Genomic DNA, 17129 nt, shown 5'->3' with positions numbered 1-17129 from the left:
CGGAGTGAAAAGATTATTAGCACGGAGGAGTTCATGTTGCCGTTTGAGTGTGCTGCAAATCAAGAGTTTGTACTTGGAAAGGGAAGGTCAGCGAGATCTTTTTGTCCTGACACAGTGGACTGGAGAGCAGTGACGTTTTCAGCTTGGCACTGCACTTGGAGTGGTTTAGAGCAGGGCCAGAAGCGTTTCCTTCTTTTGCAAGCCCACATCGCCATCGTATGGTCAGTTTCATGAGCGCTGAGAGTGCCAAGGGAAAAGCCAGGCTTTCATCCTCCCCTTGCGTCTGCAAACAGGCCAAACACACAGGTGACTCGCACTTTCCTTCTCAGCTATGCACAGCATCACATCCACCGCTAATCCAAAACTGTCCAGGTGGGGGCCGGGCTCTGCTCCCAAGGAGCAAGGCAAAGGACAAGAGGAAACGGCCTCAAGCTACGCCAGGAAAGGCTCGGGTTGGACACCACGAAGCATTCCTGCACTTTAAGAAGAACTTTTTCTTGGACATTGGAATAGGCTGCCCAGGCTGGCGATGGAGTTATTGTTACACCCTGAGGTGTTAAAGGAAACAGCAGAGGCACCGCTCAGTGACACAGCCCGGCTAATACAGCAACCTCCACAACCTCCCCCACGCTCATGAGTTCCGGGACTTCAATCACCTCGGCAGCCCCTGAGGGGCCCCGCGGCCCCGCCCTGCGCAGCCGCGCTGCGCTCGCGGCCTCGCGCACGCGCCGCCCCGCCCCGGGAAGACACAAGATGGCGGCGGCGACGCGCGGGCTGCGGCTGCCAAGGGCAGGTGAGTGTCAGCCCCGCCGGGCCCCTCACGGCCCCGCTGTGCCCACCGCCCTCAGCCAGCTCGGCCCGCCCGTGCGGCTCTGCCCCGGCCCGGGACACGCTCTGCTTCTGGCTCTGCGCGAGGGGAGCTCGCACTGCAGCGGCTGGAAAGGAGCTGCCGAGAATTTTTCCGGGGGCGCGGAAGTGATCGTGTTTGTGCCTCCCCTCTCCTTAGGGAGCTTGGGATTGGAGCGCAGAGGGCTCGGGATGTAGCTGCGGGTGTCGCGCTGGGGCTGTCACTGCCCTATAGCTAAAAGCTTGGATTCCTTTTGCGGTTTCTTAGGTGACTCTGACCTTTGGGCCATGATCTATGGTAAAGTTCAGCTACCAATATTATATTTAAAGCGTGTATTTGAGTCTTTGATTCTGTTTAAACTGATTCTGCCCAGAGTCTTAGATTAAGTAACATGGGAGATGGCACAACGGGTTTTGTGGGTAAAGGGCAGGGAGGAATTTAATATCCTTTTAATGGGAGCAGTGTGTTCTTTATTTACCTAGGTGGCTGTCAGACTGCCTTCCAGGACAAAATGAGAGATGTGGTGTCTTTTTCCAGTTTGTGGGCTTGGGAGAGAATGGGGATAGACAAACTTTTGGGTAGAGAAAAAGGTGCTTTGGGTTCACGGCAGATATTTGAGCTTTAATTCATAGAATGACAGAATTATTTGGATTGGAAGGGACTCTTAGGATCATCTAGTTCCAACCCCCTGCCATGGGCAGGGGCACCTTCCACTATCCCAGGTTGCTCAGAGCCCCATCCAGCCTGGCCTGGAACACTGCCAGGGATGGGGCAGGCACAGCTGCTCCAGAAAATGCAATTTAAAGTAATGATTGGGCATATAGCCATAGCTGGTGATAATTTAGGGTAGCCAGACCTTATAGACTTATGGAACAAGGAAAATTGCTCATCACTAAATACCTTATAGCGTAAGATAAGCACAGCAGGGGAATTCACAAAAGTGGGAGAATACAAGACAGTAATTAGATATTATTTGTTGGTATGGTAATGATATTATGAAGAGCCTGCCACCAATAATTTTTGCAGAAGTAACAGCAAGGAAGCTACTGAGTTGTTGGAAGCTGTAAAGTATTGCTGATTTTTTAACTTTCAGTGGCTCTCAAACTGTCTTTCAGGACAAAATTGGAGATGCAATATCTTTTTCCAGTTTGTGGGGTATGGAGAGAACAGGGATAGACAGACTTTTGGGTAGCGAAAGACCTCCTTCAGGTGCTGAAATCTGGTTGGACTTTCTGGTTGGAGCTCTGCCAGCTGAGGTGACGGAATATCATTTATGCCTCTACACCCCCTATCCTTTTGATCTTCTGAACATTGTGGTTGCAGTGTCAGTGCCCCTGTGTAACTGGTAATTCCTAACCACATTGGGATAAAACCTTCTTCAGCGTGCACATGTCAGGATGTCAGGTTGCTCCCAATCCCATCCAGCCTGGCTTCGGACTCTTCCAGGGATAGGGCAGCCACAGCTTCTCTGGGCAACCTGTGCCAGGACCTCAGCACCCTCACAGGGAAGAATTTGTTCCTGATATCCTATCCTATACCTCCTCTCTGTCAGTGTGAGGCCATTCCCCCTTGTCCTGTCACCACATGCTCTTGCATATCAGTATCCTGATGATGTCCTGCCTCTGTGGCTCCCAAGTTTTCCTAGCTGCTTGAGGAAAGGAACAGTTTTGAGGCAGTATGCCATGTATCATGGATCTGGCTCTTTGCATCTCTCCCTCTCTCCTTGCTTCAGAGCTGTGATACAGGAGGATTGCTTCCTCTGCTATATTTTATATTTTTACTGAGTATTCTTTACTTGCTTCGCCTTAAACTCACAGTGAGCTTTACTTGCTCTTTAAGAACTGATAACCTTTGTTTGCTCTTTCCCTGTCTCAGTTTGGTCCTTAACTTTACCGGCAACTTCCCAGGCCTGCTCCCCTCTGACCTCTCCAAATGTCTCTGAAACAACAGTCTATAAAAAGGCTTGGCATGGGATATTAGAGAAAAAGGATCTGTGATGAGAAAACCAATATAAGCTATGAGTTAGCAGTGCTGAATCCCAATTAATGTCCCAAAATCTCTCCTGTTCCGTGTTGCAGGCCATGGAATTTCTGTCCTGACTGCAGCACCGTCGGTATTGCAGCAGCACCGGCAGGTCCATCACGCCGTGATCCCTCATGGGAGAAGTGGAAGATCCTCTGTCAGTGGCATTGTGGCCACTGTCTTTGGAGCCACAGGTTTCCTGGGACGATACGTTGTCAACCGCTTAGGTAATGCTCACCAGGAGTACTGATTAAAGAAACTACCCAAAAAAATGTTTAACTAAACCAATTGGTCTCTAGGTTGCAGGGTGATGGAGAAGTTTTTGGCATTGTGGATCTTAAAAGTGTTTCGCAGTCTGCCTAAGTTCCAGTATGTGACAAGTAGTAAAAAGTGTTTTAATCAAGGAAATTTTGGAGCTTTCAAAGATTAAGGTCATTAAAACAAGTCCTACCCCTCTGTAGAATGCAAGTCTGAGGAAATCTACAGCATGTATTTGATTCTTCTGGCTTTAGCCTTATTAGGACATTTTACTAAAGGTTTGCAGGAGTTTGATTGGAATTCTTTAAAATTGCCCTTTTGAATTTAAATTTTGGAAAATAACTCATGCTGCTTTTTTCCCCTCCTTTTCATGCAGCTTACAAAATGTAAATATCCTCGTAAATGTTCCTTGTAGGTATTGTGCTCTGGTTATTGGACACACCATTTTTGTTTTGTTTGTTAATGAGTCTTGTTAATGAGTTAATAACTCTTGTTAATGAGTTTGTTAATGAGTAATTTTGTCTTACAGGCCTAAATATTAAGGAAAAGATCCTATTTAAGAATTTGAATTATGTAGGTTCAAGAAGAACCTTAGTTCTGTTCTACTTTTAGCTTTGCAGATACGCATTCAAGATACCTATGTCTAATTGTAGTGCTTTAATGCCAGGGGGAAAAGGGATTTTTGTTTATTCAGAAATTCATCTACTTAAAGGGACGTATTTGTTTGAAACTTTGGGGGTTTTGTGGCCCTTTAGGTCGCATTGGCTCTCAAGTCATCATCCCCTATCGCTGTGATCAGTATGACCTGATGTATCTGCGGCCCATGGGTGACCTGGGGCAGCTTCTCTTCATGGTGAGTCTGGCTTGAGATCAATCACAAAGCCCTGGCTGTGCAAGGCAGCCAGGTAATCCATCCTTCTCAAAGACACAGCTCCAGCTGTTGTTTAGCCTCTAAATGGAAATGGTGTGAAAGAGCTTGCTTTGGTGATGCCTATTTACACATTATCTCATCTTTTCCCCATTTGATACTCTGCTTGCAGGAGTGGGACTGTAGGGACAAAGATTCCATCCGAAGAGCCGTGGAACACAGCAATGTGGTCATTAATCTTATTGGAAAGGAATGGGAAACAAAGTAATTTTCTTTTTCTTTATTTTCTTATATGCGATAGATTTGCACCAGTTATCGTAGCCATGTTTTACAGCATGTGTGTGCAGTGATGTTGCCATTGTTCTTGGCTTCTGGGAAAAGGCAACCCCAAGATTTTGCATATAAAATTTCTTAAAAAGGTTAACTCCAGTCCTGTTTGTGATCTGCTTTGGAAAAGTGCATTCTTTCCACAGTTTTCCAGTGTACAGCTTTTGTTCTGTCAGAAAAATGAAATGTGCTATTTTCACATACTTAGTGAGTGTTCCCTGAGTGCCTTCCTATAGATGACAGAGCCTCACCAATTTTTTATATTTATATTTACATTGACAAATCATATTTACATTATATTTGCATTTACATTATCATAGAAGTAAGATTTCATCCTGTCACTTGGACATAGTGATGAGTGCTAGAATGCCTGCTAGAAAGAGCCATGATCAAACAGGAATAGCTGATGGAGAGTTGGTTATTAAGTTGATCATTAAGATTATGACTAATAACTTCATTCCTTGGTAGAATTTTGGGACAGACAATATTAGCTACAGAAGCGTTCTTTAAAAATAGTTTCTAAGAATAGGTTCTTTTTGAAATCCATTTAAAAATTTCCATATTTTAGGTTAAAAAGACCTGTAACAGCCACCTTCAGGGTGTGTGTGTGTTCATGCAATTATGTCCATTTTATTTAAAGCCTTGTGCAGAACTGCCAGACAAAAATTTAGTAGTGAGATTTGCCTTTGTGCAGTGCATAATTTTTGCTCTGGTAGTAGACAGAAACAAACATAGATATCAGTTTCATCTCTGATCACCTAATGCTTTTGTTGCCCTTTTTTTTTATGAACAGCCTTTTGATGTTCAAAATTTCTGGTCTTGTGTAAAAGGTGTGATTTATAGAAAAGACAGTTTATTTTATTGTTAAAAGGAAGTATGAGGACAACAACAAAAAGTTTCATTCTGTTTAAAAACCCCCTTGTTCTCTGTGCAGTTTCAATAGATTGAAACGGACAAGTCTTGGTCCATGTTTAAAACTTTTGGACATTACAGAACTTAACCACTGTGTGGCACACATGTTTTAATCACGTGTTTTGTGCATGTGGCTATCAGTGGTGGTGCTGAAACCCTGAGATCGAGTTGTCTGGTTTGTTAAACACGAGGTCAGAGTAACCGTTGTAATCATCCCAGAGCCTGTGAAAAACTTGTCCAGAAAGAAAAGTAAAATTAGATGGAGAGATCAGACAAAAAAAGCAAAGCCTACCATGAAATATTTTCTTCCTTGCTTTGTACTTGTGTCCAGGCTCCTCTGTGTGTACTATGTTGTTTGAAACTCCATGGTTACGGAAGGGATGTTGTTCTTGTGTGTTTCTAAATCTATTTTGGTGAGCAGAAAAGGAGTGATGGTTCCCAGGATCAGATTAGTTATTGAAGGCTCAAAAATAACTTCGTATTTTTAAGCCTTTCTTTGAGTTCCAGTGGGATCTGAAGAGCTGTTGGAGGATATAAGGACACAGAGGGAGGTGTTTGGATAAGATATTTGTTACCCAAAGCAAATGGTCAAGATGCAGGAGTGCCTACAGGGACAATGCAACAACATGAGAAGCCAATTATTTTTCTTGCAATTTTGGAATTGTTGGCAGTTCTGCATGGAGACAGAGCTTCTGTATTGATCTTGATGAGATACCAAACTGGTTGACAGTATAACCCTCTAATTTAGGCCCCTTGAATATCATACAGTAAGGGGAGGATTTCTTGCTTCTCCTGGAAGTCCCTTTCAGCTCTGAAATGGTTCTAAATGCTCTGACAAATTGTTTTTCCATTTGCATGAGCACCTCTGTGTTCTCTGGTTTGTTTTTTTCTTCTTCTCCCCTGCCAAGCATCTACCCTGATTTGTGCTCCTCAGAAATTTCAAGCTTCTTTGTAGTGTAATTAGGTGTGTCAAATCAAGGCAAATTTTGGACAGGATTTGTGAAAACGTAGCCTTACTCAGAGTTAAAGATGCAGGAGAGCTTCTTTTAATAAATATAACCTGTTTTCACTTTTACTAGGAGTTTTCTCTTTGTCACAGACAAGTGGACAAGAGGATTTTTCATACTGATTTAATCTTACCAGGTGAAAGGGCAGAGAAGCTAAAATTGAAGATTACAGTTGCAATTTCACTTTCCTCTAATTTTTATTATATGAAGAGTCCATCATGAAGGGAAATTTTGTTTCTAAGACTGTCAGTGTAGGTTTCTGATAATGCATTCAAGTAATATGTAATAATTGCTTTTTGGCTGAGTGGCAGCCATTGTTGATTGCTCTTAAAGTAATGTTTGGGTCTTGCCTTGCTTTAGAAACTTCAAATTTGAAGATGAATTTGTAAATATTCCTCAAAGTATCGCAAAGATAAGTAAGGAAGCTGGTGTGGAAAAATTCATTCATATCTCTCACCTGAATGCTAGCATGAAGAGTCCCTCCAAATACCTCAGGAACAAAGTAAGTCTGTAGTCCGCTTAAATGTATTTCTTGAGAACGTACTTTGTATTTGGTTTGGGTTTGGTTTTGGTTTTTCCCCCCCCAGCTGGGGCTGTTTGAAGGACATCAGTGTATGAATTTACTACATGCTATTTTCTGCAGCTGAGAAATGTTTGGGCTTTCTGTGAGACCTTTATCTTAGTGCAGCATCTTGAGGATCAAATGCCTTGGATATAAATCATTTTTGTGCTACTGATTGCATCACTTCTTTCAGTTCTGCTGTCGCAGACATCTTTTCATTAAAATCCTTTTATTAGGATTTTTTCCTGCTGAGAAGCTGACAAGTTTCAGCAACAAAATGTAAGCAATGATTATCTGCTGCTGTGGAATGCAATAGGTCCATCTGTGATTGGCCCATCTTGGATGTTTATAATTAATGGCCAATCAAGGCCAAGCTATCTCAGACAGAGTCCGAGACAGCTGGCTTTTGTTATCATTCTTTTCTATTCTATTCTTGGCTAGCCTTCTGAGATGAACCTTTTCCTTCTATTTCTTTTTAGTATAGTTATAATGTAATATATATATATCATAAAATAATAAATCAAGCCTTCTAAACATGGAGTCACCATTCTCGTCTCTTCCCTCATCCTGAAAACCCCTGTGACCACTGTCACCTTCTGGAGTCAAGGATGCCTTCTGTTATGAAATGCATCTACTTCTGCTTGGTTTAGCATGGATGTAATGAATGTGTTTGTTTTAATTGATAGGCTGTTGGAGAGGAGGCTGTGAGGGAAGAATTTCCAGATGCTGTAATTCTGAAGCCCTCTGAGATGTTTGGGAGAGAGGACCGATTTCTCAATCATTATGCAAGTAGGTACTCTTGAAATAATAAACCCATGTATGATTTGTGTAACTGCCTATAGAGAAAAGAGAGAAAATGGATGGGATTTGCTTCTGAAAAGCAGGTGTGTTCTTATCAGCTATGTGTGGGATGTACAGCATCATACTAACTTCTCATCTCTTGACAGAATTCTTTCTCAATCTAGTTAGATGTTGCTCTTTGTTTTTTTTTTTGTAATCATTTTATTTTGGGGGAGGGTGTACTGACCCACTCTAAGGAAACAGCAAATGCAGCCCTCTCATTACTGTTAATACGAAAACTAAATGTGTCTTGAAAAAAATGCTGCTGCAATTGGCTGGGAGTTCTTCCCAATCCTAATGATTTTCTCTTTTTTCCCATCAGACATGCGTTGGTTTGGTGGTGTCCCTCTTGTTTCTCTGGGCAAAAAAACAGTGAAGCAACCAGTCTATGTAAGTTTTCCATGAAATCCCAATGCCAAATCCTTGGTGGGTGGATGTGTCAGTCTGTAAACCACCTCTGAAAGAAGAGTTGTGTGCATGTATTCCTGTTTTCTCTTGGTAACTTGTCAGAATTTGTTCCTCGCAGGTAGTTGATGTAGCAAAGGCAATTATTAATGCAATTAAGAATCCTGATGCAAAAGGAAAAACATATGCCTTGGCTGGGTAAGTCACTTTTTCTGATTCTAATTAACTGTAGTACATCTTTTTAGTGTAATTTTTTGGCATGCTGCACAGTACATTTTATTTCTCCATCCATGCACACAGTTTGAGCTGCAATAAATTCCACCTCCTTTTTGGGAGGAAAAATGGCTCAAGCTCTTACTGTGAGTACTTTGAAAATCCTAATCTGGGCCCCACTGCATTTCATGTCATGTATGTGTACACAAATAAGTAGGCAGCTTGGGAAACATGCTAGACAATATGGATTTGGGGAAAATTCTGGTAAAGCTGTATGGAAACCACCTGGAATTAGAATGGCTTAGAGGCAGTGGATGTACAGTTAGAGACTGGATTTACAGGTTGGCCAGAGAAGCTGTAGCTGCCCCATCCCTGGAAGTGTTCAAGGCCAGGTTAGATGGGGCTCTGAGCAGCCTGGGATAGTGGAAGGTGGGGATAGAATGAGATGGTTTTAAGGTCCCTTTCAATCCAAACCATTTTATGGCTCTCTGATCTCTTGGAACTTTTCTGGAGAACATGTCAGTTGAAGGCTCAGTTTTCATGCTTGCATTCTTAGACCTTGGCATCTGTGAGATCCTGCGTTTATCAAACTGCTCAGCAGTGTGCTCTTGTGGTGTCATGGAACTTATCAGAATGTTTTGGAATGGCAGCAAATTGCCTGGAAGGCCAAGGGAGATACCTGACAGCTCAGTCTGAGCACATCTAGATAGCCTAAAACGCCAAGGCAGGATCTGAACAAGAAAGGATTGGAAATTCCCAGTGGTTTGTGTTACTCTTAGGCAAGTGGATGGAAGACTGACTGCTTCATTCTCTTCGTCTTGAGAGAGGGGGAATGCATTTTTTGGACAGTTCATCTTGCTTTTAAATAGAACAAAATACTCTTAGTCAATTAAAGGCAAGTGAATCAATTTCCCCGCAGCCATTTCCTACCATAGATGGAATGTCTTGTTAATAAAGCATCCTTAATTCTCCATTTCTGGCTTCCAAGTGGGCTTGAACAAATTCCTCTCACAGTGATGGAAGTCTTGGAGTTCAGAATTGGAGTCAGCATGGAAGGAGGCACATTCAGGTGTGCTTTCATAGCACACAGAAACACTTCGTCCAGTGTGGTTGTGGCGGGTTAGCCTTGGCCAGCAGCCAAATGCCCACTGTTCCTTTCTGCCAAATCCTTTCCATGATTTTCCCCAGCTCCAGGATGGGCCTTTCCAAAGGCTGCAGTCCTACAGGATAAACCTCCTACCTGTGAGCCACAGGGGAATCTCTGCAGGCAAATTATTTGGATTGAAGAAACAGGCTTTTTGTTGCCTTGGGGGTGGAGAGTTTAAAATTGTTTTTCTTCTCTGGTGCTAATATTGCAGTGTAGCTGACTGAGGTGTGATGTTTGCTGCGTTCCCTTCCAGGCCTCACCGGTACCTCCTGTACGACATGGTCGAGTACATTTACGCTGTTGCCCACCACCCCTTCATTCCCTACCCGCTGCCACGGCCTCTCTACCAGTAAGTGGGACCCTAATTCAATAAGCTCTTGGCAGCACAGAAGCATAAATACCTGTTGCATGGGTTACTTACTCTGCCCAGTTGTTATTAAAGTGGTGGGGCTGCAGAAGTTGCCTTTCCTGAGGTACTTGTTAGCCAGTTTTGAGCCTTCAGCTCGGGGACAGGCCTGCATTTGATGAACTGGTATGTGAAATGCATGCTTGTAGTGAACTTAACATAGCTGTTCATTCCAGAGTAATTTCTCCCTGCCATCTAGGGACAGGGTGAGAGGACATAGCCTCAAGCTGCACCAGGGGATGCTCAGGTTGGACATCAGGAAAAATTTCTTCACAGAAAGGGTGGTTGAACACTGGAATGGGCTGCCCAGGGAGATGTTGAAGAAACAACTGGACATGGCACTCTGTGGTCTGGTCTGGTTAACAAGGTGGTGATCAGCAAAGGTTCGACTTGATCATCCTGGAGGTCTTCTCCTACCTAAGTCATTCTGTGATTGAATGGCTTTGCTGAGCCAAGAAGTAGCAAAAGGTCCTAATTCAATAAAATTAGTAGCAAACCAAATGATTTTTAACAATACCACAAGGAAAATCTGTGTGTATGTTGCTGACTGCAGACCCTGACAGATTTTTTTGCACAATCTTAAGGATCTGCTACTGAACCTGGGCCTGGTCCTTAGAGAATAATCACATCTTTTTGAAGAGCTACCCCAAACAATAAATGCCATTTCAGCAGTTGCCCTCATCACAATGGGGCTATGTTATTATTTGGCACACTGGTCCTCCTTGTTTTTAGTACAATGCAAATTAACAAGCTTAATCAGTCACCAGAGTTAGAACCCTCATAGCAGTACGACTCAGCATTGGATCCATGGAAGTGCTGATGGATAACACTGAGAACATCCTAAACTATTGTGGCTGTTCCTCTATTGGCTGTAAGAGGCACCAGGCACATGGCTCTGGTGACACAGAGCAGCTTGTTAGAAAGGTGATATGTGGGTGCTTCTTAGTTTCATTCACATTTGCTGCAGTCCATGTTCTTCTTTTTTATTTATGGGCTGAACTAAGTGATAGTTCATATTTTTGAGAAAAGAATGCACCTAAAAGGCAGATGAGCTTGGTTGTGTTTATGTGCACTAACTCAGTAACAGCCTAATCTGCCAGGTGAGCACTGGAGCAAGTCCTCCCTGTTCAGTGAGAGATTCTGCTGTTGGTCCTGAGACACTGAGCAAGAACTGTAGCATTATTTTCTTTTCCCTGTCAGGGGAAACTTCATTTCTGAAAACTGTGGATACCCCAATCCTCACCCTTTTTGTAGATTGCTCCAGATTCCACCAGCTTGTTTGTGTTGCTGATAACTCATTTAATTGTCAGCAAGTGTGTTTTCTCCTAGAGGCATTGAATCCAACATCATGACTAATTGGATTGCTGCCTACACTGGCAGGGAACAGAGTTTGAATGAAAGGCAGGGGCAAGACTCAGCCCTCTGCTGTGTGGGGAATTGGATGGGGGATTTACTTTCCTTACCCACTAATGCTCATTTTAACTTCTAGAGATCTCCTTCTTCATTCCATCCAAAGTAAAACAATACAAGATCCAATAATTCAGGAACAGTTAATTACCAGAAACACAACTAAGAACTTGGTGGCTGGCACATCTAGTGCTATAATGAACTCAGAGCTTGCAAGAAGAGCTTCAGAACAAGCTCTTGCTCACCATCTATTAAATCTGAAATAGTTTTTACTGGATTTCTATGTATCTGGATGAATGACTGCACTTTTGCAATATTTCTTCTGTTTACAGTTTAGTTGCAAGATTCTTTGAGATGAATCCATTTGAACCATGGTTGACACGGGACAAGGTGGATCGGGTAAGTGTGGGACCAGCCAAAAATCCCTCTTGGGAAATGTTTCATTTTGCATTTTTAACTCGCACTTGAGTTTTGCTTTCCCCAAAACCACATGGAATAGAAAAAAGTGGAGATTGGATGACAAAGTGAGGGGGGGGCAGTGCTCCCCACTCTTAGTCAGTTTAGGTATCTCTAGATGCACTAAAATCACTTCTATCATCCAGGGAATGGTGTTTTTAACAACTGAAGTTGAACTGACACCCTGCACACATTCCAAAATCTCGCTTAACATTCAAGTGTTTCCTGGGAGAACGCTGCCACTTCATGTTTATTCCTGACTTCTCAGAATGTTTCACTGGGGGTGGAGAAATAAGTTGCAAAAAACCAACTGCAAGCAAGGAAAAAGTAGGAATTGGCAAGTATTAGTGTCAAAATTTGGCATATGTGTAGGCTAGCAAAGATAGTCATGTATATTCCCTAAACTTCCTGCTTTCTGAATTTTAGAGTGACTCTCCCTCCTGTTTTGCAGCATTGGAATTTCAATATATTTTGTTATAACACAATATCAATTGCCTACTTAACCTGATTGTCCCCCAGGATATAATTGTAATGTCTCCAAAAACCTTTCTTCAGCTGTCTTCGTAGTTTCTTCCATTACATTTCATAAAATAAGCCTACACCAAATCACTAAACCTGCTGCAAGTCAGCTGTAGTATAGGTAGTGTAAGAAGGAGTTTCTCCATGTAATTTCTGGGTCTGATTGTTCCTCTTTCCAAGCTTTTCTTCCTTAAATAATCTGTACAATATTAGATGTGTTTGATTCAAAAGACCTTTCAAGGAACACCAGCATAAGAGAAATCTCTGTTTTCTATGGGTTGCATATATGGTAATAGAATCAGCTATTTGTACAGAGCCATGTTCTAAACCATAAACAGAGCAAAACCATCTACCAGAGGTGATAATTCAACACAACATTTTCTTGACAAATCAAAATATCCATAATTGGAGTTCAAGTATAGCCTTGGAGTTCTGCTTAATTTTGCTGTTGCAATGCAGTAACGTCCCTGATAAGGTATGGAGAATAAAGGAAGGCACTTCCTGCATGGTATTTATTCCTGAATTAAAGCCTGAAGGACTTCTTGCTGGATACAGAATACCTGTACCTCCTGTTGGAAGTCTTGGTACTCAAGACCTTGTGTAATTATGCCACAGTTCTGTTTGAATCTTTCTTCTTCCTCTACTTGTTTTGGCAGGAGAATAATTGCATTGGGTGTAAAGCTGTTCATTTCAAACGAATTATCTTTTTTTTTTTCCTTACCCTCCCCATTCTTGTTGAAGTTTCACACAACAGACATGACATTTCCTGACCTTCCTGGTTTTGAAGAGCTGGGAATTGAACCAACCCCCCTGGAACAAAAGGCCATCGAAGTCCTGCGCCGTCACCGCAGGTTCCGCTGGTTGGACGCTGAGCTGGAGGAAGCAAAGCCAAAAACACAACCCATGTAACAGCTGGCAAGGGGGATACTTAAAGCTTCTTAAACTGCCTTTGGATGACCCAACTTCTTTGGAGAACTGTGTACATACTGAGTAAAATGTATTAATCATGTAAACTCTATTTCACCAGTGTTGTCTTTTCAGTTAAGGGGGGACTGTCACTGCAATGTGTATTTTCTCTCTGCCACAGAAGCAAATAATATGGTTCCTTAGCTGGTGAGCATTGTAATGTTTTGAATGTTGGGACTAGAGGGAATATGCTGTAACACTTGTCCCTTTCTCCCTTGGCTCTCAAAGCAAATGTATCACTGAGCTTTAGGTGCTCAAATAGTTTCAAGAGTGTTGCAGTTCAGGACTAGGTCATCCAGAACGTGCCCTTTCCAGTAGGAATTGCTGGGAATGCTGCCTATTCAGACTACGAGATCTCAGACAAAGCCCTGGTTTTAAGTTTTTGACTCTTCTGAACTTGATTTTCTGCGCTGAACATGGCTCTTAAAGAAAGTGACAGTCTCCTTTCAGGGAGTTGTAGAGAGCCACAAAGTCACTGAGCCTCCTTTTCTCCAGGTTAAACACCCCCAGCTCCCTCAGCTGATTGCTGTAGCCAGAGAACAGGATCTCTCACTCTTTCTGTATTGCCAAAGTACAGTGAAACTCCTGGACAAAGTGTTTCTCAGATTTCAAGAGCTTCCGCATCAAAACTGCTGCTGCTAATGTTTACTCTGAGAAAGAGGTCGGCTCTTGTGAATTTTTTGATGCTGCCTTTGAAGGAAGTATTAAATTTGGCTCTCTCATGGATTGTTTATTTTTCTTTTGATAACATAAGTTCAAAAGCTAGAGCAAACTGGAAGTGAAGTGCATATTAGTAATTTGAGCATAAATTTTTATTATTTTTGACTGCCAGCTTTTCTCTATCAGACCCTAACTCTGTAGTCTTATTAGCACTCATTTGCTAAGTGTGGCCCCGATCTTGATTTATTGCACGTTGCTCACGTCCTGCTGTGAAAGCACTCATGTTCCTGAGCTGCTTCAGAAGAGTATAGAGAGATGCAATTATCACATAGCCCTGCACAGCTAACGAGCAGTTTCCATTTTCAGATAGCAAAGTGCTGCAGGAAAAGCTGGCAAAGGCAGTGTTGGAATGTGAGGTGCCAGTTCTGGAAATGTTTACCATGGTGCAGTGATTTATTTTTCCCGCCCCCCTCATTCAAAGCACAGCTTTTCCAGTTGCACCACTGAGCTCTCCTATAGGATCTTAATTCAAACAGCCATTAGAGAGTGGGAAAGGGGTGAATGTCCATGAGAAATTTACTTGAAGCAGCTGTTCCACATCAAGAATATGGGTAAAGTGGAGCATCACACCACAATACTTTGCCTTACACAGCACTTCCCCTTCCCACCTTGCAGAAACTATGCTGTGATTTCTCCTAAGTTAGCTTTCTGTAGCAATTCCCTTATTTTGTAATACAGCCCTGAGTACAGAATTACTGTAATCCCTAGAATTGCTAAGGTTGGAAAAGACCTCCAAAATTGTTGAGTCCAATCTTGGGTTACCACCTTGACAATTAGACCAGAGCACTGAGTGCCATACCCTGTGGTTTCTTGAACACCTCCAGGGATGGGGATTCCACAGTGTACCAGCCCCTTCCAATGCCTGAGCAGCCTTTCCATGAAGAAATTCCTGCTGATGTCCAACCTGAACCTCCTTTGGCACAGCTTGAGGCTGTTTCCTATTATCCTGTCTCTTCCTATTGGAAGCAGAGCCTGACCCTCACCTGGCTGCACCCTCCTGTCAGGGAGTTGCTGAGAGCCAGAGGGTCCTCTGAGTCTTTTTTTCTCGAGGCTGAGAAATGCTTAAGGGTTTCTCCAGTTGCTTAGAGGGCAGATTTTAGTGACTGAGAGGAGCATTCATGCTGGCAGTAATTATTCTGTAGTTACCTCTCCCTCTGTGCTGTTACTTCTTTTTCCTCTGCCTTAAGAAATGCTCGTGGATACTATTCTATGAGATGAGATCAGAGGACTGATATATTTAAAGCAATCCAAATTTTGAGTAATTAATGAGAATATTATTGCAGCTTCTTTGAGGTAAGGGAGCAGAAGATGAAGGGCACTGACAAAAAAAAGCAAAGGGAAGCCAGTGGCAGAAACTGAGAACTGTGATTGTGTGCTGCTATAGGGTTTCTTTCCGCGAATTTACTCCCTAAACACCATTCCTTCTTGGAAAAGCTTAACATCAGTTGGGCATGTTGCAAACTACAGAATGGAAATTGCCTTTCTCATCGTCACTAGGGAATGTCGGATTTTGTTATCGAGATTCTGGTTTGAAGCAGCACATGGAATCCACATCTGGAAAAACATCTCTAGCAACACAGACCTGGCTTGCACTGAATCGCCAGTAGTCGGAGCTGCTGCTTAGCAAATCCTGATCCCGGTTTTCCATTCACCTCTTCCGGAACGTCCTTCCCCAGCATTCATCCTCTGGGCTGATACAACTGATTAAAAAGCTATTAAGTACTTCCCTCCGAAGTTTCTTGTGTATAAATATCGAAAGGGGAGTGGTCAACAGCTCACTGTCCTGATGGACATCGGGGACAAGTGGTGTCCCTCAGGAGTTCATGCTGGGTCCTGTGTTATTTAATACCTTTTTTATGATGTAGCCAAAGGGATCGAGTGCACCCTCAGGAAGTTTACAGATGACACTAAAGCAGAGTTCTCACACCTTAAGGGACAGGACGCCCTCCAGAGGGACCTGTCACAGGTTGTCCAGAGAAGCTGTGGCTGCCCCATCCCTGGAAGTGTTCCAGACCAGGCTGGATAGGGCTCTGAGCAATCTGGGTTAGTGGGATGTGTCCTTGCCCATGGCAGTGGGTTGGAACAAGATGATCTTTACCCTTCCAACCCCAACCATTCTGTGATTCTGTGATTTTGGCAACTGAGGTGCATGTTCCTTGCTCTAAAACCATTGAGTTTATTTGTCTCAAGACTATCCCTGAACCTTACTATTGCAAACCTTCTCCACATGGAGGAGATGCCTCTCAGCTTCTGATCCCTGGGCAAAGGAGTCTGTACCAAGAAACAGAATCTCGGTTCTGCCAGAGGAGCACCGCAGGTGCTGTAAGGGATTTGTCCAACTGCCTGCACCACAGAAGCCTTTCAAGTGTGCTCAGGTGTGGCTGGAGGAAAGAATGGGGGCAAAGGTGACAACAAACTGCTTAAAGCAGCCCTAGGTGGGGGTGAGAGAGGTAGGTGCATGGTAAGGAGTCCGTTTGGCTCTTTCAGTGGTGGTTGTGGGAGCTCTGGTGAGCTGCTGCTTCCCTTCAGGCAGCAGTTCCTGTGGTCACTCTTTTGCCTTTTGTTATCTGAAATATTTGTTGTGGGCTTTACAGATTCAAGAATGGATGGTTTTGCAAGCTGTAGATTCAGTGAGCAGCTGAAGAATTCTCCCCTGGAGACATCTTGTTTCTTCTGGGCTTGTGTCTTGTGCTTGGCCTCTCAGGGCTATAATGGCATCAGCGCCTCATTTTGTCCCTCTTAAGGTGTTTGTGTTGTCTCTCTGCCATGGAATTAACTGTGCATAAGGCTTAAATTTATGTTTTAGTCTTTCTATGTGTGGGTAAAGTGGAGGTTTTGTTCTCTTGTTTGTGAATTTGTCTCGTCTTTGGCCAACAGGACTTTCTGAGGGAAGGGTAGAGAACAGGAGCACATATGCATTCTGTAGGTACAATTTCCTAGCTAATGTTGTTGTTAATTAAAATAAAGTTGATGCTGCCACTGCATTTTTTGAGCCTCTGAAGTCTGAGGGCAACCTGGGCAAAGCAGAGGTTGTATCCCAAGAATGTGTCAGAACAGTAATTTAGTAACACAATTGAGTGAAAATGAGAACAAAAGATGTTCGCCTGTTTCCAGTTTTGCCAGCATTTTTCTTACCTTTTCCTCCCACAACCCCATGCTTTATACCCTTACGTTGGGCTTGAGTTGGAAAGAAAGAGACACTTATTTTTCCATGCTTGTTGTTCCCAGACCACCTTATTCCTTTCTC

General features: G+C 43.1%; 1 protein-coding gene across 1 annotated transcript; it reads left to right on the top strand.

The window, feature by feature from the left end:
* Positions 1–716: 716 nt before the first annotated feature.
* On the top strand, positions 717–13209 carry NDUFA9 (NADH:ubiquinone oxidoreductase subunit A9). Its single transcript, XM_066568397.1, has 11 exons — positions 717–793; positions 2926–3096; positions 3883–3980; positions 4168–4259; positions 6602–6743; positions 7490–7592; positions 7966–8033; positions 8170–8246; positions 9662–9757; positions 11554–11620; positions 12938–13209. Exons 1-11 carry the CDS (start codon positions 754–756, stop codon positions 13103–13105), a joined length of 1122 nt encoding a protein of 373 aa, XP_066424494.1. The 5' UTR covers positions 717–753; the 3' UTR covers positions 13106–13209.
* The last annotated feature ends 3920 nt before the right edge of the window (positions 13210–17129 follow it).

This window comes from Molothrus aeneus, chromosome 32 (assembly GCF_037042795.1).
Source record: "Molothrus aeneus isolate 106 chromosome 32, BPBGC_Maene_1.0, whole genome shotgun sequence".
NCBI lineage: Eukaryota > Metazoa > Chordata > Aves > Passeriformes > Icteridae > Molothrus > Molothrus aeneus.
The sequence above is the reverse complement of the archived record's forward strand: the minus strand, read 5'-3'. Positions and strand labels throughout refer to the sequence as shown.

Excerpts from the sequence above, each read along its gene's own strand:
- NDUFA9 (XM_066568397.1), top strand. The coding sequence starts at position 754 with ATGGCGGCGGCGACGCGCGGGCTGCGGCTGCCAAGGGCAG. Across the intron at positions 4,260-6,601 it reads GGAAAGGAATGGGAAACAAA|AAACTTCAAATTTGAAGATG; the intron begins GTAATTTTCTTT and ends GCCTTGCTTTAG. Across the intron at positions 11,621-12,937 it reads CACGGGACAAGGTGGATCGG|TTTCACACAACAGACATGAC; the intron begins GTAAGTGTGGGA and ends TTCTTGTTGAAG.